The 26,189-nt window shown below is 33.1% G+C and overlaps 4 protein-coding genes and 1 pseudogene across 8 annotated transcripts; 1 reads left to right on the top strand and 4 right to left on the bottom strand.

Annotated features, from left to right (window-relative positions):
* Positions 1–3,963: 3,963 nt before the first annotated feature.
* On the bottom strand, positions 3,964–7,705 carry LOC148549987 (isoleucine N-monooxygenase 1-like). The gene is made up of 3 exons (XM_088497465.1): positions 7,104–7,705; positions 5,794–6,148; positions 3,964–4,620 (listed from the first exon to the last, which is right to left on the bottom strand). Exons 1-3 carry the CDS (start codon positions 7,703–7,705, stop codon positions 3,964–3,966), a joined length of 1,614 nt encoding a protein of 537 aa, XP_088353591.1.
* A 2,997-nt stretch (positions 7,706–10,702) lies between these two features.
* LOC148549986 (uncharacterized) lies at positions 10,703–11,796 on the bottom strand (annotated as a pseudogene).
* A 1,116-nt stretch (positions 11,797–12,912) lies between these two features.
* Positions 12,913–16,057, top strand: LOC107612696 (isoflavone 7-O-methyltransferase). Its single transcript, XM_016314399.3, has 3 exons — positions 12,913–13,432; positions 15,205–15,518; positions 15,607–16,057. The coding sequence occupies exons 1-3, from the start codon at positions 12,955–12,957 to the stop codon at positions 15,916–15,918; spliced, it is 1,104 nt and encodes a 367-aa protein (XP_016169885.1). The 5' UTR covers positions 12,913–12,954; the 3' UTR covers positions 15,919–16,057.
* A 752-nt stretch (positions 16,058–16,809) lies between these two features.
* Positions 16,810–20,291, bottom strand: LOC110266116 (G-type lectin S-receptor-like serine/threonine-protein kinase At4g27290). Its single transcript, XM_088497459.1, has 7 exons — positions 18,843–20,291; positions 18,628–18,741; positions 18,395–18,528; positions 18,082–18,292; positions 17,712–17,949; positions 17,477–17,627; positions 16,810–17,397 (listed from the first exon to the last, which is right to left on the bottom strand). The coding sequence occupies exons 1-7, from the start codon at positions 20,134–20,136 to the stop codon at positions 17,095–17,097; spliced, it is 2,445 nt and encodes an 814-aa protein (XP_088353585.1). The 5' UTR covers positions 20,137–20,291; the 3' UTR covers positions 16,810–17,094.
* A 940-nt stretch (positions 20,292–21,231) lies between these two features.
* Positions 21,232–24,337, bottom strand: LOC107611704 (G-type lectin S-receptor-like serine/threonine-protein kinase At4g27290). Of its 5 annotated transcripts, none has more exons than XM_021110056.2 (7): positions 23,033–24,337; positions 22,832–22,952; positions 22,565–22,710; positions 22,252–22,462; positions 21,882–22,119; positions 21,616–21,766; positions 21,232–21,537 (listed from the first exon to the last, which is right to left on the bottom strand). In XM_021110056.2, exons 1-7 carry the CDS (start codon positions 24,335–24,337, stop codon positions 21,232–21,234), a joined length of 2,478 nt encoding a protein of 825 aa, XP_020965715.2. The 5 variants fall into 5 exon arrangements, with proteins under 5 accessions (XP_020965715.2, XP_088353587.1, XP_088353588.1 ...); XM_088497461.1 differs by having other exon boundaries at positions 22,832–22,956; positions 23,037–24,337; XM_088497462.1 differs by having other exon boundaries at positions 22,832–22,936; positions 23,038–24,337.
* Between the last annotated feature and the right edge of the window lie 1,852 nt (positions 24,338–26,189).

Genomic DNA, 26,189 nt, shown 5'->3' with positions numbered 1-26,189 from the left:
GAATTGTGAGCAGGAATGGATAGATCATGCATGTGGTCTGCTGGGGTGCAAGCAAGCGGTATTACCAGTTAGGTACCTCGGGATTTCCTTAGGTGCGAATCCGCGTATGGTGAAGACATGGAAACCGATAATAGATAAGGTGGAAGAGAAACTCAGCCTGTGAAAAGCGAAGGTCCTAAACAAAGCGGGCAAGCTTGTTCTCATTAAATCAGTGCTGAATAGCCTACTGATATACTACCTAAGTCTGTACAAGATGCCAAAGGCGGTTGCAGATAAGTTGATTGCGTTGCAAAGGAGATTTATGTGGTGTAAGGGGGATGGTAATGATGGTATCCCGTTAGTTAAGTGGGAGTTGGTTCAGGTACCGAAAAAGGCTGCGGGCTTGGGGATTGGGAATGCAATGCTTCGAAACACAGCGCTCTTGTTTAAGTGGTGGTGGCGATTTTCAAAAGAGGATTGTCCCTTGTGGAAGAAGATTGTATGCTCATGTAACAACCTGAACCCTGATGTAATGCTAGTAAATCAGCAGCTACCGGTTAAAGGAGGGCCCCGGAAAGACATCTGTCAATTAAATATAGAAGAACAGAGGATAAAAGAAAAAAATGCTTACTAGCCTGGTGATGGAGGTAGGGAATGGAAGGAGCACCCTGTTTTGGGAAGATAACTGGCTGCAAGGTAGATCCCTAAAAGTGACTTTTCCAATACTATTTTCTATTTCAAACCAACAAGGATCTATAATAGGGGATTGTGGATTTTGGAATGGGCTCCAGTGGATATGGAATTTTTAGTGGAGAAGAGAGTTGTTCCAATGGGAGCTGGAACTTGTCCACCAGTTTCATGAGAGGCTAAGGCCGGTGAAGTTGTCAGATGATAAAGAGGATAATATAGTGTGGAAGTTTGATAGTAAAGGGGTATTTTCTACCAAATCTGTTATGCAGGTCATACAATCGGAGATTTTGTCAGATGAGATAACAAGCTACAGTTTCACAAGTTCAGTTTGGAGAGGAGTGGTACCTCCGAGAATTGAGCTTTTTGGATGGTTTGTGCTTGTTGGTAGAGTTAATACCAAGAAAAGGTTGAGTAGGCTAGGCGTTATTATACCCAGTGATAATATCTGTGTATTATGTAAGAAGGAGATAGAATCGGTGCAACATTTGTTTCTTCTATGTGAACTAACATGGCAGGTGTGGTGCAGTTGGTTGAGGTCTTTTAGTGAAGTTTGGGCTATTCCTGGAACCAAAAGGGCACTATTTGAGACTTAGACTGGTAGGCATAAGTGAAAACAAGAGCAGAAGAAGTGGCTGACTGGGTTCTTTGCAGTGATTTGGAACATTTGGGTGGAACGTAATGCTAGAATTTTCAATAATAAGGAAGCATGTGTTGAGTTCGTAATAAGGAGGATGTTTCTAAGCTACAAAGAATGGGCCGATAGTGATCCTTTTGGTTGTTGATGGCAATGCCGGAAATGACAGGGATTTTATGTATTTCTATGTAGTATTTGTTGTTTGGTTCATTTGCTCCACTTTACTGTGTTGAGCTTCCTTTGGTTCAAAAAAAAAAAACTTTAAAAAGCTCTATTTTAGGTGCTTTCAAATGCACACTGATCTTTTGAAAGCTGCAAGTACAAGCACATGATCTTTTTTATTTACTAAACACAAAATGAGGAGCTTGAACTTTTAAAAAGCACAAGCACCTTTTCAAAAAGTTTTACCAAACCAAGCCTAAGTCTGTTACGTTTTCACTTGCCTTCCTTAGTTAGCTATAATTAGTTATGTCAAATTGTATAGCAATTAGTTAGAATTATCTAGCTATATATATCACGCAGTTAGCATTGTAATAGGTGTGATTTATCATTATTGCAAGTTTCATTTCTCATTCTCCTCTCAGTTTTCTCTTGTTTAGTATGTCCCTAACCGTGATCATACGCAACTTCTCGCATGATGCGATGAGCGTGAAGCGAGGAGCACAAGAATTCTGACTGAGGAGAGAGTAGCTTGTTCTTTGATTCACAAGCAATCGTTGTGATCGGAGAAGTAATGACGAGTCCAGCTTCGAAGTTGAAGCAAATTCAATATTCTCGGTTTCTCTAATTTATTTTCTTTGTCGATATTTCTTGATCCTTTCTTCATTCTTCTCAGAATTCATTTCTTTCTCATCTTTGATTCTTCTTCTCCTCTCTTGAACTCACACAACAGAATTTGATGAAAGGTCGATCACTTTGCGACCTTAATCGTTTCTCTAGAGTTAAGTGACGAGTTTCCGACATGAGGTCGACAAAGGAAGGCTCCAAATCTAATTATCAGGTTTGTCTGTTACAGATGCAAATTCAAATTCAAGTCCTAGATCAGGAGGCTTCAACCCTATCATGGACATGCAGCAGTTCACAGCATTCTTCAATCAAGTTGCACAAACTCAAGGCCACATCAACAAGCAGGCAAATCCAAGTCATGATCCTGCTAGCCTTTATTTCATTCTTCTTTCTGAAAATTCAGGTATACCTATCACTAATGTCACTCTCTAGGATGCAAATTATGGTACATGGAGTAGGGCTATGAAAATGGCTCTAAAGTCTAAGAACAAAATCAAGTTTATTTATGGTGCATCAAGAGACCTGAGAGCACATATTCAATTTTTGAGGCATGGGAGAGATGTAATATATATGTAGTGGCTTGGATAAATCTCTCACTCAGTCCGGACATTTATCAAAGTGTTCTTTGGGCCAACATAACATGAGTTATGGAATAATTTAAACCATAGATATTACCAAGGTGATTGTTTTAGAGTTGCTGAACTAAATGAGAAATTGTATGTCCTTAAACAAGGTGACCTCAATGTTACTACATATTTTGCCAAGCTCAAAACTATATGGGAGGAGATTGATAACTTTAGACCAGTTCCAATGTGTGCATGTGAGATGAAGTATGATTGTAGACTGCTGGAATTGATCAGAATGCAAAGGAAAGAAGATAGAGTTACAAAGTTCTTTAGATCTAGATGAATAATACTCCAATGTCAAGTCACAAATCATGTTGATAGAAGACAGTTCTTTGGCTTAGACACTACTTCAGAGTGTGTGTGCCGCGGTGAGGGTGAGGCAGAGGGGTAAGGAGCGCAGCTGAGTATAATAAAGGGGATTAGGATTTTGTTTTAAAAAATTAGGATTTTCGATTTTCAATTTGAAAATTAGGGTTAGAAATTAGAGATTTTACAAAGGAATAAAAATAAATATATAAATAGATATTTTAATAAAATTAGATGGTAGAATAATTTTAAAATCAAATATACTCTATATATATAAAAAAATATTTAAAAATATTATTTATCAACATATTGTGAAGTTCAACCTAATTTTGCTAGGGTTGCAAAGTCATCCTTATTTTCTCAAAATTGTGTGCGTCGTTGACTTTCATAAAAAAATATAGACATCTGTGATTTAGCTCTCGTATGGGAAGCCATGTTGATTCTACTCGGCAACAACAGCGTTGCAACCTTGAGGAAGAGGAGGAGGTAATTGCTTTTGGAGATGAGGACATTCAATCAGGGGTTGAAAAATGTTCTTGCAGTTTGATTGGGAGGTTCCTGGCTGTCGCTGATCGGCTGATTAGTTCTGGAACAATGGAGGCAGCTATGTTTTCAATTTGGGGGTAGCCATTAGGTTTTAAGGTTCAAAACCTTGGAGAAAAAATTGGATCCCTTTATTGGAAGTTAAAAATTAGAAACTGCAATTTGTCGCTGTCTTGGCAACACATCATTTCACTCCCCAAAGCTAGTTTAACATATGTTTTACATGATTACTGTCTTTGATTAATTAAAATTCAAATACAGTTAATTTTAAGTTGAAAATTCGTTAAATAATTTAATAGATTTGATTACATTATTACTTTCATTTATCAACTTCATATAAAATTAACTGCACCTAAATTTCTACTAATTAACAATTAAATATTCAAATTAAATAATATCTTAAAAAATTCCATAAGCCTCGGCTGGCAACCGCAGCGTTGCAAGTGCCACGAGTGGCTTTGCTTTTATGGTACCTCCTTTTATTTCGGAGAGGTCAATGGTTGTCTCATTGGGTGGCACACTCCAATTGAAACCATGCAACATCCTAGCAAATAACATAACCGTCATGGTAGAACCAAGATTGATCCCGGGACATGCACGTCTTCCAGTGCTAAACGTAATCAACTTCAAACTCGGTTCATTTAAACTCATATTCTTAAACCCATCAATATTATTGTTATCTTTTTCTAAATGGCGTTCGGGTTTAAACTTCAACGGATCTTCCCATATTCTTGGATTTTGTCCGATCCCTTGCCGTCTTAGAACGATGTGGCTACCCTTTGGAATGAAATAGGTGTTGTTGGCAACAAATGTGTCTTCCATGGAAACATGGGTGACGTTGATGTCATCAATAGGGTGGAGGCGAAATGCTTCTCTTGCACATGCTTTCACATAATTGAGTTTTGGAATGTCTGATTCTTGTACTTGTCTTTCCTTGCCAACCACGCTATCTAATTCCTCCGTCGCCTTTTCAAGCATCTCCGGCTGATTTAGCATCTCGGCGAGTCCCCATTCAAATGCATTTGATGGATTGTCCACGGTTGCAATCATCATATCCTGCAAATTTTCATTTATTAAAAGAAAAATATAGGTAGAGAACAAGAATACTAAACAATGTGAATAATAGATATGTCGGATGTTCAATTCAATAGGTATACAGATGACTATGTTCATTATTTTTAATTAGATGGTTATTTCTTTTGATTCGATTTACTCATACACAGTTAACAATGGCTGGATGTTCAATTTATTAGGTGTGCAGATGATTATCCTAATATTAATATTTAGGAGATAATTTGGAGTGGAGTATTTTTTTATTTTATTGGATCAATTCTAGAGCTCATTGTTCACATTGCGTACAAAAGTCATGGTATACCTAATAAAACTGTTTATTAAATGCTCTATAAAAGATATATGATTAAACTAGAAACAAATTCTCTCAATTTTTTTAAAATTATTTGATAAAATATGATCTTTCATCTTACAATCTTTAAGTGGAATGAAAAAAAATATATAAAAAATATTAAATGATAAAAAATTATATTTTATTAAATAATTAAAAAAATAATTAAGAGAATTTATTTCTAATTAAATAATTAATGAATTTTTCTCACTAATTGTATATTGTTTGGAAACTTAAAACTTTTTTCTCTTAATTTTGATCCAAAATGACACAATGTAAAGAATTTTATATAATAATTTAAATATATTTATATATTTAAATAAATTTTTAAAAAATTAATTTAAAAATTAATTTAACTATTTATGTAAAATTCTTTAACAAGTATATGAAAGTTATTTTTTTTTAGTAAAAAGCAGAACTCTTGTTTTATTTATGAATTAAAAATCACCGTCATATACTCATCCTTGCATTCAAAATGTAATTTTTAAAAGGGTTATACTAGGTAATTAATGAATTTTTTAAATAATATGAACAACCACCAATCAAATAAAAATACACTATACTTCTAAATTATCCACCTAAATCTTAATATTAGAATAACTATCCGTACACTTAGTAAAATAAACATCTGATATATTTTCTCTTAACTTGAATATATATTGTTCACATTGTTTAGTATTTTCATTGTCTACCTATACTTTTCCTTTTAAAAAATATTTTCTCTTAACTTATATCCACCGTTAATAATGTTCATTTAAAAAATGTATAACCTGAAAAGTTAAAGATATAATACATACAATATATAAAGATAGAGTATAAAGTGTTACCATAATTTGAGACTTAATTTCATCAAGAGTCAAAAGTGGATTGTCATTTGCATCTTTCAATGAGATTAGAACATCAAGCAAGTCCTCTTCACATGTCCTTTTACCATTCTTCCATTGCTGAACCCTATCTTCAATTAAGGGATCATGATACTTCATTATCAACTTAGTGGCCTTCTTCAAGTTCTTCTTATGACCATCCAAGTCAAGCCCTCTCAAGCATGCAACGTAATCAGAGATAGAGAATGCAAAGAGGTATCTCAAAACAGTGAAAATTGCATCAATATGTTCCACCTCCTCAAATCCGGGTCCTCCATCTTCCCTTCCTTTACCAAAGTGCCTCGCATTGAAAACCAACCTGTTGGAATATTAATAATACAATTCAATGAGTGTGAAGAATAAGTTAAAAAAAGTTCTCAAAATATTATAAGCTCTTTGTTATTAAAGTGTAATTTTGATGCACTCACTGTGTAACATTTTACACAGTCATACAATCACATCCGTTTTTTTAGATAATTATTTATACAGTTAATATAAAACGCGGTCAATATAAAAGATAATTATTTTTGTTAATGTGGCATTATTACATAATTAGATGCACGTGTAAAATTACCTTACTGTATGAAAATTAAATTCTTATTTTTAAAACCTCATGTTTCAATTTCCTAGTTTTTTTTTTTCTTTTGGATAAATTAAAAATGTAGAAACACTAAAGATAAAGTATTACAAATAAAAAAGTTATATTTCTATATGTATCTGCATTTTTTTATAATATTTTGGTTAACAAAAAATGAACAACTTTTTTTCTAGAATAGATAATATTTTTTCTGTTTCTATATTTGTCTCACTTTTAAATAATTTTTTATCTTCTAATATATTATTTCTGTATTTCCTTCATCAAATATAATCATTTCAGATAATCGACATGCAATGTACATTTTAATACACATGTGGTTTAAGCGGAATCAAATAATGCTAAAGATTGCCTTAAGAATAAGCATTGATATCTAACTTTTAATTAGTAAATATTATTTTAATTCTCACATTTTGAAAATTTTAGAATTTAAAATTAGTAGATTTAGAATTTAAAATCTACTGTTATTAATTAAAAAATTAATCAATTCTCTAATTGAACTTAAAAAAAAATTGGTAAAAACTCATGTGTGAAGTTGATAGTTGAAAGTTCATTAAATAATTTCACAAGTTTGACTAAATTATTATCTAACGCTCTCAATTATCAACTTCACATAAAATTAACTGCACTTTGAGAGGTTAATTTTTACCAAAAAAGTTTTGTTCAATTGATATCCCACCTTCTAATGATGTTCCCTGAATAATGTCGTGCAACAATCCTCACATCAACAAGGCCGCCGCCATTCTTATTACATTGATTGTAAACATAGCGAACGATATTGTCGGCTTCCTCCACCCTCTTGTCTTGTAGCCATTGAAGTCTTCTTGGAGAGACCAATTCATTGGCCATGACTCTCTTCATTTTCTTCCATTGTTCTCCATAGGGCACTACTATTGTACTCAAGTACCCAAACGAGACATGTTCACTAGACCAATTCGTAGGCCTCGACGCGAAAATTGAATCTTGTTTTGTCAATAATTCGCGAGCAATTTCAGGGCTAGTAATCGGAATAACATGAATGTTACCTAGTCGAATGCATGCGATTTCGGTGTTTAGGTCTCTCATGATCCTATGTATCCATCTAAATGTTGGTTTGTTTGCTAGCATTTCAGGTAGGTTACCAATTATAGGCCATGGTTTTGGTCCCGGAGGGAGTGATGTAGTTTGTTTGCATTTTGAAGTTATTTGGTGTTTGAGGAATTTGAGAAATGGTGTGATGAATCCAACAAGTAAGAGAAGGAGATACCAAAATGGTAGAGAGTTAATAAGAGAAGATTCCATGGCTTGGAAGTGATCAAGTGAAATAAATTGATGATGAAGTACAATTTTAGGTTTAAGCTAAGATATGTATGTGTATGTGATTATTAGGGTTGATGTGTTGTTTGGTGTAGTGCATGTCTTTCTTCATTTATAGATGCAAGATATGATATCATGTGGATGGAGTTCAACCTATTTAATAACTAGAATGTTTCATGTATGCTTGAAAGCGATGGAGTAAATTATATCATGAACAAGTTTGCATGCAATTAACACGTGAGTGATTAATAACACGTGAGATTATCTACAAGAATACATTATGACTCTTCACTAATAAATAATAACTTTAAACTTTTTCTACTTTTTAAGGTGAAAATTCAGTTGCAGTCAACTTCACGTGAAATTGATAGTTGATAGCTGAGAGTCGATGAAAATTTATTCAAATCAGTCAAATCATTTAATAATTTTCAGTTATCAATTTCACATGAAGTTAATTGCACCTGAGTTTCTACCTTTCAATATATATATATATATTTAATTTCCACACCTATCAACGTTTTTTTTCCTTATTATGATTTACACGTATCAAGTACACACATGAAAATAATTGACTAAACGGTAAACATACACGCGAAACGGGCTGACAACTTTGGACTAATTAATCTTTAATTTTTTTAAATGTTAGATGTAATTGTCTTTAATAAAACAAATAAACAAATTTAATTAGTTCTTATCTCTTAAAATTTCATACAGTTTAATATATATCTACCAAACTATTTTCTTAAAAAGGAAAATAGAGGCTCTGACTCTTAGATAGATGTATGTGACTTAATTAGTAGTTGATAATGTTTGAATAGGATTATGTTCTGCCTTGTTGGGGGTTGATATAATCTGGATCATGTGTTAGGATAGTGCTTTACCCTTGTGGTTTTGCCCTAAGACTGTTATTTGTCTCCGTTTGTCTTTGGAGAATATTAAGATATCTTTTATTCGGTGTCTAATTTATTTTTTATAATTAGTTTTAAATATTTAAATTTTATTAATTATTTAATTTTTTAATAATTAAACACCAAATTTTAGGTATCATAACAAATATCATTAATGTTTCTGCAATGCATGTGAAGGAGGAATGGAGACAGATTAACATACAAATTAAACCATACAACACATGAGATTGGTTCCCCATGTTTATGTCATAATATGGATCTAATTATTAGTGACAAGTTTCAATTTTGTGATTGAGGATTGAGGAATAGTGACAAGTGTCCATTTAAAGAATTTTAAATTTAATACTTTTTATCTTTAATAAATTTTTATTATTCTTCAAATTTTTTAGAATTATTTTTGTTAGGTGAATTAGTCTTTCTGTTATTTTGGATATGAACAATTTTATTTTATAATAATATTTTTTAAAATTTAATTATCTTATGATAAAGTTTGTTAAAAATTTATTTGTTTAATATAAATATTGAAAATTTTATTAAAAACGATAGAAAATTTAATTTATATTAGCATATTAGAGTAGTTATCAAAATTTTTTAGAAAAAAATGTTAGAAATAAAAACATTCAATCTAAAATTTATTGGAAACTAATTTTAGTATCTACTTTATATATCATTTGAAAGAATTGTTTTAAACACAAAAAATAATCTAAATTTGATGTGGCCTTTATATATCTTCAATTTGATCTACCTTCTCTAAGGTAGCGTTTGGTGGAGAGACAGAGACGGAAAGACCGAGACTGAGGAACAGAGACTAAGAGACAGAGATTGAAATAAATCTCAGTATTTTATTTGGTAAAAAATGGGAGACAGAAATTGAAATAAGAATGAAACTCTAATTTAATTTGCACAAAGGATAAAATTGAAATTAATTAATTGAAATGAAGATATTTTAGGTATAAAATATTATTAAAGTTTCAGTCTCTATCTCTAAAAATTTTAATCTCCTGTATCTCCACTTTTTGGAAGTACTAAAATACTGAAATTTTAAAGATAGAAATAGAAATTTTAGTACCAATCTCTGAACCAACAAACATAATACTAAATCTCAATCTCTCAGTCTCTGTCTCAATACCTCAAAACAAACACTACCTAAAACATCTGTCACGACCTTTTTCTTGCACCTCTATTGTTATATTGAAAGTTACTTTGTGTAAAATTTGATTAGATGGGAGCAAGATCAAGTTTTTAATATTTTTACTCAAGCATGCATGATTTCATGAGAAAGAAACTATGCTTTTGCTTGTATTGTCAGATTTGGACATCAAAAATTGTACATTACATATTCCTCACTCCATCTATATTAGTAATATCCTCAAAATATTAATCTAAAGTTAGGATATGATCTTCAGCAACTAAGGAATAAGCATTCTTATAAATTATCTTTAACTAATTAGTAGTAGAAGAACCTGCTATTTTGATATTTTTTAATCAATTTAACTAAATTTAATTAGATTTTATTAGATTTGACTATAGTTTAACCGATTCAAATGATGATCCAACTTAGATTGATGATCAGATATTCAAATTTTTAATTCGACCGTCCAAATTAAACCAAATTTGATAACTATGCTCTTAATTTTTGGACTATTCACCCCTCTTTATTATCACATGTAAACAGTTGAATGAAATAATAATAATAAAAAATGAGTTAATAGTCAAAATCATTCTTAAAAGATACATCGATCTCCATTTTTGTCCCCAAAAGATAAAATTAATCAAATTCGTCCCCGAAAGATAACAAACTTGGTCCCGTTAGTCCTTCCGTCATCTCCTGCGCTGAGGTGGCTAACGCTCGCTGACATGGCCCGTTAACTGCCAGCGTGGCACTTGCTTAGTGTACCCTCTTGTTGCTGATAAGATAAGTTTATTAGATCTATTCAAATCAGGCCCTAAGCCTATGAATCCTAATCCCAAATCCAAAGCAATCGAATCTCACCTCCATAGCAGATTTTATGTTCCCAGGTTGTCTCTGCTGCCACCCGTCACTACCTACGCCTTCAACGCCGCCAAGATGTACCTAAATGAATAGTGCCAGTGCTTGATATTCCTTCATAAGAGAGCAGTCTTCGAAAAATTGAATATTAAGATTGCCTAAAAGAATAAAGGGACAACCCATGTCCCAGCCACCACAGTCACAACTTCCACCATGTCTCAATCGATCAAGTAATGACGACGGACCTTGACTTTCAATGTCTGGTAAACCATGATTACCTATTGGTATCACCACCTTCAACTGTTCCTGGAATTTACTTTCATGAAGACTATTTCTACTCTGATCCCTAATGCTAGAGTACTCTTTAATACTTATTCTATCTCCTCTTCTGTACTTCAAGCTTTCTCTCCTAGAAAATACAATTTCTAAAACAATAGCAGCACTTTCAACGTTTGAATATGACCTAGTAGACAATGAATGATAAGAATCTGAGTAATCCAATTTGACAGCAATTGATAGAGGTTTGTATTGTCGTTTGTTTTTACTTGCAAAATTCTCTTCATCCAGCCTCAAAGTCTCTTTCTTGGAAGCTTTTCGTCTCTCAAAAGCATCTTACTCACAAAAAGACTTTGTTTCATGTGAAACACTTGGTATTGAGTGTGTAAAATCATACAACACAAATTCTGTCACCATAGAATAATTAGATACTTGGTTTTCTTGTTCGAAACCTAAATTGCTAGAAACTACCATGTGTGCTACTATGGAGCAATCTTTGTCAAATTTATGGGATTCTCACCCAGTTGCACTTGCACTACTCTTCTTTCTATTATCAATGGAGTGGAAAGTATATACCCAATTGAAAGCATTGTTTCCCTGTGTTAGATAAATCACTTAACAACGATTTTTTATGTTCTACTCCTTGTAATGTTTGCAGTCTTATTTGATCTGGCTTCATAGTTTCCACCTTATGGCTTGTTGGACTTCTCAAAGATTTTGACTTTGTGAATTGATTCATCCTTTTCTTAAGAGGGTTAAGTTCAACATAAAAAATCAAGAATGCTACTTGAGAAAGAGATGTCACTCCTCTAGGAAATTTCAATTTTCTTCCTTCCTTCCATGCCTATTTTCCTTACGGCTTTTCTGTCCTCTGAACTCTAATACATGGAGCCACGCCTCATTCCAATGTTCCCTTCCAATCCATGAGTGCTGGAGAAACAAGTAGCGGTGTTGATGATAGACTTTGTTCTACTTTAGGCGACGGCTACGATGCAGATGACGTCGTAGACGATGGCGGTGTTAAAGGGCGTAGGTAGTGACATGGGCAGTAACAGGGACAATTTGGAAACATGGAATCTGCTATAGAGATGAGGATCGGTTCTTTTGGATTTGGGATTAGGGTTTATGGAGTTAGGGACTGATTTGAATAGATCTAATAAACTTATAGGGTATACTAAGTGAATGCCACGCTGGCAGTTAGTGAGTCATGTCAGCGAGCGTTAGCCATCTCAGCGCAGGAGATGACGGAAGGACTAACGTGACGAGATTAATTTTTTTTGGAGACAAATTTGATTAATTTTATCTTTCGAAAACAAAAATAAAGATCGAAGTATTTTTCAAGGACGATTTTGACTATTAACTCAATAATAAATAAAGCAAGCATGTTCTCAATAGTTTTTCATTTTCCAATTTTCATTTAAATTTGATTCTCATCATGTGAGAAATTGGGAAAAAGGTTAATTTGCCCCACCTCGCTCGATTATTGATTTACTATTGATTAATTGTAAGTGGTTTGATGACTAATCCATTCCTAGAATAAAATATTTCGAAGTTAATTGTTATTATATTATAATTGTTACGTGATTGATTTAAAGTGGTTTACTAGCTAGCTAAGCGTGTTCACCTTTATACTGTAGTTAATTCCATATTTGGAACGTTTTAAGTGACATTAAACGTTTTATCTTTTAACGTTTCCAAATCACTTTTAGATTATCTTATTTAGTTAATTTTATCTAATGACTACGATTAAATAATTCATTCGTTTCTACTACAAGTTGATGTTTTGGAAGTATTATATTACATATCAAATCTACCATAGATTATACACTAATTATTAATTTATTCTTAATTAGACTCCCACGTGCTTTAATTTCAACCGTTAAAAATGAGTTTTTCATTTTACGTGATTCTCTTAATCATTTACTGTAGAGAGGAAAATAATTTGATTAATTAGTAAGAAGCCAAACTCTATATAAGGTGATTCAAATGCTAATAATTAATCATCACAAACACACAAACATACAATTCGTTTCACTTGCAATCATAAAAAATTAAAGATCATGGCTTCATCACACATAATTAACAATGATCTCAAAGCATCAAATGAGATCTTTGAAGGTCAAGTTCAGTTGTACAAACACATGTTTGCATTCTTAGACTCTCTTTGCCTTAAGTGGTGTGTGGATCTAAGCATACCAAACATAATCCACAACCATGGTCAACCTATGACTCTTCATGAGTTGGTTTCCAAGTTACAAGTTCCATTAACTAAGGTTAGTGGTGTGCACCGTTTAATGCGTTATCTTGCACACATTGGATTCTTTGACATAGTAAGAATTACCCAAGAATATCAAGAAGAAAAGGAAGCATATGCTCTTACGTATGTATCAAAGCTCCTTGTTAGAGGTAGTGATCATTGTTTAGCTCCAATGGTTGACCTTATTCTTGACCCAACTATCTCAAGTTCATACCAACAACTTGGGAAGTGGGTTCATGATGAGGGGAATCAAACACCATTTGCCATGGCATTGGGTACAGGTATGTATATATGTATTACAACAATGTTTTGTACGTTCGGATTTAAATTAGTGTTTATTTTTAATGTAGTAGTATACTCTTTTTCTTTTAGTAATTGAGTTTTACTAAAGATCAGAAAGTTTTTTTAATACAAAAATATGTGAAAAATAATAAAAAATCAGTTTAAAATAATTTAAAATTATATTATTTAATATTTTTAATTATTATTTATTTTATTTTACATTCTTAATTACTACTGATATAATTGAATTATCAATAATGTAACTTAGTTAATCTAACTAAAGTGGTTAATTAATAGGAGCTAACTAGGGTTAAAAATTTTTATAATTAACTAGTTAGGTGGTTAGATATTAATTAGTTTAATTTCTACCATCATACATAGGGTTGGAAGTGAGTCGAGCTGAGCCGAGCTAGACCAAGCTCAGGCTCGGCTCATGAAAATTGAGCTTGGCTCACGGCTTGACTCATTAACAATCGAGCTTATTTCTTAAGCTCAAGCTCGGCTCACCAAAAACTCACGAGCTGGCTCGAGCTCACGAGCTGGCTCAAATAAGAGAAACATAAATACATAATCTATAATTCTATATCAATAAATTATAACTTATATATTTTAAAAAATATTTAAAAAGATCAATTTTATATATTATTTATCTATCAATAAATTATAAATTTTTTATTTATGTCTTATATTAAAATTATATGTAAAAAATAAATATAAATATTAAATAATTAAAATTGTTATATATATAATCAAGCCAACTCACGAGCTAATGAGCTGAGCTTATCTAAGCTCAAGCTCGACTCATTTAATTTATGAGCTCAATTCCAAGCTCAAACTTGGCTTACCAGCTCATGACCTTAGCTTATCGAGCTGTTAACGAGTCGAGCTCGAGCTGGCTCATGAACTTGCTTGACTCACTTCCAACCCTAATCATACATACACTCTGCTAAAGTACAATTATATATAGTAAGAGAACTAATTAATATCTAACCACCTAATTAGTTAGTTATAACATATTACTAATTTTAATTAACTCTTATTAACCACTCTAGGTAAATTAACTAAGTTAAACCCTTGATACTAATATTAAACATAATATACATATTATAGATATTAAATTTTGATAATTTTCACTAATTGTATATAAGACCAGCTTTATTTTGTTAAAGTGTATGCAGGGGTTAATTATGTCTTTTCTATTGTTTGTTTTTTATTTTGTGATTTGTTGTTTATAATTCTTTTTTGGAAAAATACAGGTACTAACAATATTTTTGGACAATCTGTGAACAATGTGAATTAATAGGATTAAAAGAGTAAATTAATCTTAAATTTAATTAGTAACATTAAATTAGGATGTAGTGTATTTTTAACCTATGTTTTCTGTTTCATTCATTTATAAAGTATTTGTTAACTTTATTTAAAAAACGCTTATTTATAAAATTTTCTTTGACTTTAAATAAAATATTTAGTTTTACTATACTATTATTGCAAAACAATTTTCATATATATATATATATATATATATATAATTACGTAACTACACGACAATAAAAAATAATTATTTATCCAAAAATTTTAGTTTATATATTAAAAATTAAACTTTTAAATAAATATAATTTTATACAGTCAAGTTAATTTCTATAAAACCAACATGTTTTTAATATTTTTTAAAAATTAAGTTTATTCTAGCCATTTTTGACTAATTTTTTATTACTAAACATTACCGAATATTTAAATACTTGTTTTCTTGTTTTCTATATTTTCCTAACAGGTATTTGGGACTTCCTCAACAAAAACCCTACACATATGAAATACTTCAATGATGCAACTGCTAGTGACTCTCAAATCATAAACTTGGCATTGAGAGATCATGGTGTTGTCTTTGAAGGGTTGGAATCAATTGTAGATGTTGCTGGAGGAACTGGAATGGTAGCCAAGTATATCTCTGAAACTTTTCCACATTTGAAATGCATAGTTTTTGATCTTCCACAGGTTGTGAAAAATCTTAAAGGGACCAACAATTTGACTTATGTTGGTGGGGACATGTTTCAATCTATCCCTAAAGCTGATGCAGTTCTACTTAAGGTATATAATTATGTTTCATCAAATCTAAGAATAAATGGTGATAAAGATTATATATATATTTTTTAAATTGTTTTCTTTTTGTTTTCAGTGGATTTTACATGATTGGGATGATGATAATTGCATAAAGATATTGAAAAAATGCAAAGACGCTGTTTCTTCAAGTAATAATAAAAGAGGAAAAATAATTATCATAGATATTGTGATAGATGATGAAAAAAAAGATGAGCCTGAAATTACCCAAGCAAAGCTTCAATTGGATTTAGTGGTGACAGCATATTATAATGGAAAAGAAAGAACCAAAGAAGAATGGAAGAAACTCTTCATGGAAGCAGATTGTCATCAAGACTACAAAATTTCACCTTTAACTGGACATATGTCTCTTATTGAGATATATATTTAACCACTAAATGTTGTGATACATCATACATATAATCATGGTTAAATGAAATAAATAAAGTTGTAATGTCTTGATGAATAAGTTTTACATATAGATATTTGGTAACAAAAAAAAAATTAGCCAAAAAAGAATGATTTTAGATGCTATATACCGAATAAAGTTAAGGTGTATGTTATGCAACAATGTCATTTAATTTTGAATTGAGATCGCTTTGAGCTCCATGACTACTTTTTTGTTAATATTACAAGTATGAGGAGTATATGAAATTAGTCTTACATTAAAAAAAATAAAGAAGAGTGATGAGTTTATAAAATGATAGATAGATCCATTAACTTAAAATTTTTAGATTTTGAGTTGGATGTGGTGTTTTCTCATCCTATGTTTTCTTCTATGATGCACGGACACGAGGACACGCATACATATAAAATATAAAGTATTCTTTTAGATAAATCGTAATGATATTTTGATATTTTATTGATATTAAAATATAAATTAATTTGCCAATGAGTAATAGCTCAAATGGCATAGATTCTCCATACTCAATTAAGAGGTTGCGGGTTCGAGCGAGTCTCCTATCTTTGGTAAAAAAAAATATAAATTAATTTTTTTAATTATTTTTAATGTCTTATTTCAATTATATCAAGTATTTAAAATAATAATATATACTATATCTAAATTTATTTCAAGAATATATGTTAAGAATAAGAGTAAACACAACCGACACGCTGACACGTGATGGTTTTTAAGTGTGTCTAAGTGTGTCCGGAGAAGAATTTTTTATTTTTTATTAAGACACGGTTAGACATAACAGACATGCGTGTCGGACGAGTGTCGTATCCAAAATGTATTCAACATGCGGACACAACAACTCAATGAAGTGTCCGTGCTTCATACGTTTTCTTACTTATTTCTTATTTATTTGTGATTGTAGATGTACGATAAATATTCATCCCTAAATTTTTATTCTAACTAACTGTTGATACATTCTCTAATAATTCTATAAAAAATAATGAGCAAAGTCTTAGACAAGAATGCAATATAGTTTTTGTCACATTTGCCATTAGATCAATTCATAATATACGGCATAGTGATATACTCTATCATGGAGTGGTCTTAAATCTTAGCCATATGATCCAAGATTCCAGGCTGTGATATGTGTAGCAGACAGACTCATTGATTTCACCGGCCATCTAATGAAGTAACGGTTAATTCATCATAAGATAGTTCACATTGATGTGGCTGCGAATTCGCTTCCATAGAGACCCACTTGGGAAAGAAGCCAGGCTCTTTAGGCTCATCTAAATCCATCTCACTTGCTAACATGAGAAGCACAGAAGCCATTGTAGGCCTATCCTCAGGGTATTGTTGCACACACAACAGACTCACATGGATGCAACGCATTACTTCTGAGATTACACATGACTCCTTTATGCTTGAATCTATCAACTCTAAAGCTTTGTCCTCTTTCCATAGCCTCCAAGCCTACATCATAAGCATGAAAATTCATTAAAAAAACATTTGCTGCAACTTTGAGAAAGAAAATAATGATCAAAGAGCTTACATAGCCAATGAGGTTGAGAGTTTCATTTGCATGACAAAGAGCTCTGTTTTTAGTCCCACATATAATTTCCATCATAAGTATGCCAAAGCTGAAGACATCGGATTTTATAGAATACAAACCGTCGATAGCATATTCTGGAGCCATGTATCCACTGTATGAAAGCATTAAACCAATGGTTAATATGAGAAAGAATAAATAAATAAACAATGCTATGAAATTAGAAAGAGATACTCACTAAGTCCCCACGACTCTATTTGTGTTTCCTTCGGTTTGATCTCCTCCAAAAGTCCTGGCCATTCCAAAATCTGATATTTTTGGGTTTAATTTGTCATCAAGTAAAACATTACTTGCTTTAAGATCTCTATGAATAATTCTCAATCTTGAATCTTGATGAAGATACAAGAGTCCCCTAGTAATTCCAAATATTATGCCCAAGCGCTGAGACCAATCCAACATCTTGCTTTTTGTTTTATCTATTTTTTCAAAGAAAACAAATCTGTTATCAAATTATCACATATTCAAGTTTCATAAGCTGTGTTTTCTATACAGTAATGAAAATAAGAAAACACAATATATCTGATACAGTTTTTCTAGATATTACATACCAAAGATGAAGGTGTCTAGGCTCCCATTAACCACATATTCATAAACTAACAAAATTTCTTCTCCTTGAATGCAACAACCAAGAAGTTTTACTAGATTACGGTGCTGAAGTTTCGCTATTAGCTTTACTTCAGTTATGAATTCAGTCATTCCTTGTGTAGAGCTATGTGAGAGTCTCTTCACAGCAACTTCAAGTCCATCTTCTAATTTTCCCTGCCCAATTACAATTTTATAAGTAGATCATGATCTTTACAATGTTAAATGTTCCCTACTTGTTCAAGGCTCAAGCTAGTGAGTATTCAAAGATTGAATTACCTTATAAACAGGTCCAAAACCGCCTTGTCCAATCTTGTTATTCAACGAGAACTTGTGCGTGGCAGTAGTAATTGTTAGTAGATCAAATAATGGTAGATCTGTATCATTTACATATTCTTCTATATTTGATTTTTCTAGGAATGCAAAGAAATGTAAAATTCATTAGATACTGTTATTATATTTCTAAATAAAAGGAATTTAGGAATACTCTAGTTCTAAAAGAAAGTAGTTACCAATATTGTTCCTTCGGACTCTGTATATAACATAAACACAAAGTAGAAGTGTTGCACAAAATGCAACAATGGTGCTAGCAATGATCACTTTTTGCTTGTGCCGATGTTGAAGTCCTTCATGGTTGAAATTCATCAAAGATGTAAACAAAAACAAAAAATATAACAATAAGAAGCATGGAAGAAGCTATAAGGCAAAATGAAGTTTTGTCCCTTACCTGACTCAAAAGCAGGCATTCGGATGTATAGATCTTGTCCACCATTTTGAAACAGTTTGATGTCAATTAGATCGCCGAACCACATGGCGCAGCCACTGCCTCCTCCTCTTATGTCTGAATTGGCATAAGCCATACAAGAGCAGTTCTTCAAACACAGATTTCTGCATTCATCTAAATTAATATTCTCATGCAGCTTAGTATGCTGAGTATCTGGCACTTTCAAGCCTGTATATTTCACAAACACATCAGTGCTTGTGACATTGCAGCTTAATGGATCGTCGCGAATGCATCCTTGTGAGGAGTTGTTTGAGTTCCATTCTTCTGGTGACTTTGGACTAAACCCTTTAAAGCATTGGCAGAGATGCTGTGATTCTGCTACACTGCAATAAGCATAGGCTCCACAAAGGTCATATTTATCACACACATCACCTGGCGTTGATGCAGAAACTTTCCAATTCTGAAGATTGTCATCCCATAAATAACTTGTAAGAGATTGACTTGTTTGGCTTATTACACCTCTTCCAATGATAGAATCAACCTTGGTGTTATAACTATAGGATATCTCATCCTTGTTTGTGACAAAACTGTCTTCAAAAACATATGTAAAGGACAGATCTGGGAATCCACTGAAGTAAAGGCCATTCCAAGGTCCAGACCGATATACTTTTTGTGTGCCATTCATCATGTAATAGACTGGATAATCCCTTACAACTAAACCAAGAGAAAAGTCTCCAGGGGATGGATCATTTGGACTCTTCCAACAAGTTATGCGCCAATCCAAACCTTTTCGGAGGTCCCTTCCCAACTTCATGGTTGGCAAGAATGTATCTGTAGGATAATCAAAGCTTTGCCACAAATAGGCCTTTGGATTTGATTCCCCTTCATTTCTTAACACAAGATTGCCACTGTCCAAGAGCTTCAATACCGGATTCTTTGCTTGTTTTTGAGAGATTGTGCTTGTGCTCCAAACAGTAGTCTCAGTGCCATTTTCTGTGAGTAAAAGATTGCCTGTGCTGTTAATTGTTAAAGTTCCTAAGGAACCATTGATGGGGTTGACCCTATTGGCAACCCAAACAACTGTCTGAATTGGAATTTTCTTGTACCAAATTCCCAAGTAACGCTTGTGTGAAGAGTTACCAGGGCTGAAGAAACCAAGTTCAAATTTTCCACCTTGTGACACTAAGGTCATGCCATCACTGAAGGACTGGGAAACATGAAGAGAATCAAGTTCTATGGCAAGAGAAGAAGAAGAAAGCATGTAAGCAAGCATCACTGTGAAAGAAGGAATGCCCATTGAATATCAGCTTTTGAGTTACTTCATTGTTTGGATACTGATGATATGCAAGGAAGCTACATTTGTCTCAAAGCATAGACACATAAACCACAAGTCTCTGTTGCCAATTTAACAGGGTAAACGGGTAGGATTAGGAAGGGGAAAAAATCTTAACTAGAAACATTTCTAATATGATTGTCTTTTCAACAAGATTACAACAACTACAAAGCCTGAAGTCAACTGCATGATCAAATGATGCAACTGCGTTCTATCCTGCATGTATCATATCTACGGTGAGATCATTTATATATAAATCTCGCTTGACCACTTTATGCATAGTATGTTTAGATCTTTCTCTAATCACGAGTTTATCTTCTATCTGTTAATGTTGCAAGTATGAGTGTATGTAATTAGTCTCACATTGAAAAAAGCAAGGAAGAGTGACGAGTTTATAAGATAAGAGACCCATTAATTTACTATTTTAAGGTTTTTAGTTCGATGTGGTATTTTCTCATCTTATGTTATCAAACTCTAGTTAAATAAAGTTTTCCAACTTTGACTAAATCAATAGTCAAAACAAGTTTAAAAGTGAAGGAAAAATTGTCTAAGTAATATTATTAGATTCTTACTTAGGAACCAACCAGCAGCCTTGGTAATCTTTGTGCTAAGTAATATTGAGAGAAAGCTAAAAGTGAGGGAAAAATTGTCTAAACTTACAATTAATTACTTTTTAATACACAAGAGTGGTACGTGTATTATTTCTAAAAATATTAAAATTCGTATTATAACAAATGCTTCAATGTTTTGTGGAAATTGGCATTACAAGAGAAGAAAAAGTTGATTTTCAGTATCTCACAATAAATTTTAAAAGCAAGTGCTATTCCAACAGAGACGGCATCATAGCAGAACCTTCATATTGCAACTTGTATGTAGCTGTAATAATCATCAATTCAACATATGCCAGAATAAGATGGACATCTGCATCATGCATTTTCTCTTCATTTTAAGAAAATTCTATGATTAACTTTTTATGCATATTCAGTCACTAAAGCCTAGAACACTAGTGCAAATTTACAAAAATGCCTTCATAGAAGTTGCTCAGCAAAGTCAATGAATTCACCGGCCATCTAATGAGGTAATGGTTAAGTCATCATTTGTAGATACTTCACATTGATGTGGCTGCGAATTCGCTTCGATAGAAACCCTCTTGGGAAAGAAGCCAGGCTCTTTAGGGTCAACTAAATCCATCTCACTTGCTAACATGAGAAGCACAGAAGCCATTGTAGGCCTATCTTCAGGGTATTGTTGTACACACAACAGACTCAAATGGATGCATCGCAATACTTCTGAGATTACACATGACTCCTTTATGCTTGAATCTATCAACTCTAAAGCCTTCTCCTCTTTCCATAGCCTCCAAGCCTATATCATAAACATGAAAATTCATAAAAAAACATTTGCTGCAACTTTGAGAAAGAAAATAATGATCAAAGAGCTTACATAGCCAATGAGGTTAAGAGTTTGATTTGCATGGCAAAGAGCTCTATTTTTAGTCCCACATATAATTTCCATCATAAGTATGCCAAAGCTGAAGACATCGGATTTTATAGAATACAAACCGTCAATAGCATACTCTGGTGCCATGTATCCACTGAAAGGAAGAATTAAAGAAAGTATATTTATATTTATATGATCACGCTTAAAGTTTAGAAAAACATACAAATAAATAAATAAATGATGTTCTAAAATTAGAAAGAGACACTCACTAAGTCCCAACGACTCTATTTGTGTTTCCTTCAGTTTGATCTCCTCCAAAAGTTCTGGCCGTTCCAAAATCTGATATTTTTGGATTTAATTTGTCATCGAGTAAAACGTTACTTGCTTTGAGATCTCTATGAATAATCCTCAATCTTGAATCCTGATGAAGATATAAGAGTCCCCTAGTAATTCCAAATATTATGCCCAAGCGTTGAGGCCAATCCAACAACTTACCTTTTGTTTGATCTATTTTTCAAGAAAACAAATCTGTTATTAAAATATCAGACATTCAAGTTTCATAAGCTGCTTAAATATATACTGTAATGAAAATATGAAAACACAATATATCTAACTTAGATTTTTCCTGATATTACATACCAAAGATGAAGGTGTCCAGGCTACCATTAACCACATATTCATAAACTAACAAAATTTCTTCTCCTTGAATGCAGCAACCAAGAAGTTTTACTAGATTACGGTGCTGAAGTTTCGCAATTAGCTTTACTTCAGTTATGAATTCGGTCATTCCTTGTGTAGAGCTATGTGAGAGTCTCTTCACAGCAATTTCAAGACCATCTGCTAATTTTCCCTGCCCAATTACATTTTTATAAGTAGATCATGATCTTTACAATGTTAAATATTCCCTACTTGTTCAAGGCTCAAGCTAGTGAGTATTCAAAGATTGAATTACCTTATAAACAGGTCCAAAACCACCTTGTCCAATCTTGTTATTCAACGAGAACTTGTGTGTGGCAGTAGTAATTGTTAGTAGATCAAACAATGGTAGATCCGTATCATTTACATGCCCTTCCATATATTCTTCTATCTTTGATTTTTCTAGGAATGCAAAGAAATGCAAAATTCATTAGATACTGTTATTATATTTCTAAATAAAAGGAATTTAGGAATACTCTAGTTCATGATAATAGGAATATAGGATTGAAAAGAAAGTAGTTACCAATATTGTTCCTTCGGATTCTGTATATAACATAAACACAAAGTAGAAGTGTTGCACAAAATGCAGCAATAGTGCTAGCAATTATCACTTTTTTCTTGTGCCGTTGTTGAAATCCTTCATGGTTGAAATTCATCAAACATGTAAACAAAAATGAAAGATATAATAATAAGAAGAATGGAAGAAGAAGCTATAAAGCAAAATGAAATTTTGTCCCTTACCTGACTCAAAAGCAGGCATTCGGATATATAGATCTTGTCCACCAGATTGAATCATTTTGATGTCAATTAGATTGCCAAACCACATGGCGCAGCCACGGCCTCCTCCTCTTATGTCTGAATTGGTATAAGCCATGCAAGAGCAGTTCTTCAAACAAAGATTTCTACATTCATCTAAAGTAATATTCTCATCCACCTTAGTATGCTGAGTATCTGGCACTTTCAAGCCAGTATATTTGACAAACACATCACTAGTTGTGACATTGCAGCTTAGTGGTTTGTCGCGAATGCATCCTTGTGAGGAGTTGTTTGAGTTCCATTCTTCTGGTGACTTTGGACTGAATCCTTTAAAGCATTGGCAGACATGCTTTGATTCTGCTACACTGCAATAAGCATAGGCTCCACAAAGGTCATATTTATCACACACATCACCTGGCCATGATCCAGAAAATTTCCAATTCTTAAGATTGTCATCCCATAAATAGTGTGCAAGAGATTGACTTGTTTGGCTTATTACACCTCTTCCAGTGATAGAATCAACCTTGGTGTTAAAACTAAAGTATATCTCATCCTTGTTTGTGACAAAACTGACTTCAAAAATATATGTATGGGACAGATTTGGTTCTCCACTGAAGTATAGGCCATTCCAAGGTCCAGCCCTGAATAATTTTTTTGTGCCATTCATCATGTAATAGACTGGATAATCATTTAGAACTAAACCGATAGAAAGGTCTCCAGGGGATGGATCATTTGGACTCTTCCAAGAAGTTATGCGCCGATTGAAACCATTTCGGAGGTCCCTTCCCAACTTCATGGTTGGCAAGAACGTATCTGAAGGATAATCAAAGCTTTGCCACAAATAGGCCTTTGGATTTGATTCCTCTTCATTTCTTAACACAAGATTGCCACTTTCCAAGAGCTCCAATACTGGATTCTTTGCTTGTTTTCGAGAGATTGTGCTCCAAAAAGTAGTCTCCGTGCCATTTTTGGTGAGTAAAAGATTGCCTGTGCTATTCATTGTTAAAATTCCTGAGAAATCATTGATGGGGTTGGCCCTATTGGCAACCCAAACAACTGTCTGAATTGGAATTTTCTTGTACCAAATTCCCAAGTAACGCTTGTGTGAAGAATTACCAGGGCTGAAGAAACCAAGTTCAAATTTTCCACCTTGTGACACTAAGGTCATGCCATCACTGAGGGACTGGGAAACATGAATAGAATCAAGTTCTATGGCAAGAGAAGAAGAAGAAAGCATGTAAGCAAGCATCACTGTGAAAGAAGGAATGCCCATTGAATATCAGCTTTTGAGTTACTTCATTGTTTGGATACTCATGATATGCAAGGAAGCTAATTTTGTCTCTAAGCACAGACACATAAACCACAAGTCTATGTTGCCAATTTAACAGAGTAAACGGGTAGGATTAGGAAGGGGAAAAAAAAGTCTTAATTAGAAACATGTCTAATATGATTGTCTTTTCAACAATATTACAACTACAAAGCCTGAAGTCAACTGCATGATCAAATGATGCAACTGCGTTCTATCCTGCATGTATCATATCTACGGTGAGATCATTTATGTATAAATGTCGCTTGACCACTCCATGCATAGTCTGTTCAGATAAAATAAAATGAAAATAAAATAAAATAAATCAGCATAGAAATTGGACAGAAGCAGAAAGGCAAAGTTTTCCAACTTTGAATAAATCAAATGTCAAAATTAGTTTAAACTGCTTTGTCCCATATCTCAATCTTCAATTTATGTATTTGTTAATTATTTGTTTCTAGACTGCATTAAGTTTTTTTTTTATTATTGTTTCAGTTTGTTGTTTTAGTCAATTAGTGGTTCCTGCACTTTAGGAGAAAAGTAATTTTTGTTATTCCACTTCCTTATCTAGTGGGTATGTGGCAGTTTCTGTTCATCCCACTTCCTAGTTTAGTGGTGATGTGGTAGTGTCATGAATTAAAATCCTATAAATGTACTGCTTCAGTAAAGTAAAAAAGTGTGATTCCCATTTCTTTCACCTACGTATTTTTCTTATATCTCTGTCCTAAATATTTCTGGTTATACCATAAACCAACAAACTGGTATCACAGCATTCTTCTTACGGGGCCTGTGAAAATGGAAGGTGAAGCAAGTCTCTCACAAATTGCTCCGCCCACCTTTGATGGAGAAAACTATGACCTTTGGGCAGTTAAAATGGAGTCTTATTTGGAGGCATTGGACCTTTGGGAAGCCGTGGAAGAGGATTACGAAATTCCTCCGCTGCCAAACAATCCTACCATGGCTCAAATAAAATTGCACAAGGAGAAAAAAACAAGGAAGGCAAAGGCAAGATCATGTCTCTTTACTGGTGTTTCATCAATAATCTTCACCAGAATCATGACTCTCAAAACACCAAAAGCAATTTGGGACTATTTAAAGGAAGAATACGCAGGGGATGAGAGGATTCGAGGCATGCAAGTGCTCAACTTGATGAGGGAATTCGAGATGCAGAGAATGAAAGATTCTGAGACAATCAAAGAATACTCTGACAGGTTGCTTTCTATTGCAAACAAAGTTAGATTACTCGGCACTGAATTCACTGATTCTAGAATTGTGGAAAAAATTCTAGTTACAGTGCCAGAAAGATATGAAGCATCAATAACTACTTTGGAGAATACGAAGGATCTGTCCAAAATCACCTTAGCAGGAGTGTTACATGCCTTGCAGGCCCAAGAGCAGCGAAGGCTTATGAGACAAGATCACGTGGTTGAAGGTGCTTTACCAGCCAAGCATCATGAAGTTGGAAGTAGTCAAAGCAGCCAAAGCAAAGACAAAGGTAAAAAGAAAAATTACCCACCTTGTGAGCATTGTGGCAAAATGGGTCACCCACCCTTCAGATGTTGGAGAAGACCAGACGCAAAGTGCAACAAGTGCAATCAGCTTGGTCATGAAGCTGTAATTTGCAAAGGCAAATTTCAACAACATGAAGCTAATGCCAATGTTGTAGAGCAAAATGAAGAAGATCAAATCTTTGTGGCAACATGCTTCTCAGCAAGGAGTAGTTCTGAATGCTGGCTGATTGATAGTGGTTGTACAAACCACATGACATATGATAAAACTCTTTTCAAGGATTTGAAGCCTGCTAAATTCTCAAAAGTCA

This window comes from Arachis ipaensis, chromosome B8 (genome assembly GCF_059453495.1).
Source record: "Arachis ipaensis isolate K30076 ecotype BB chromosome B8, ASM5945349v1, whole genome shotgun sequence".
NCBI classification, from domain to species: Eukaryota; Viridiplantae; Streptophyta; class Magnoliopsida; order Fabales; family Fabaceae; genus Arachis; species Arachis ipaensis.
Note: the sequence above shows the minus strand (reverse complement) of the source record. Positions and strands in the feature narration are given on the sequence as shown.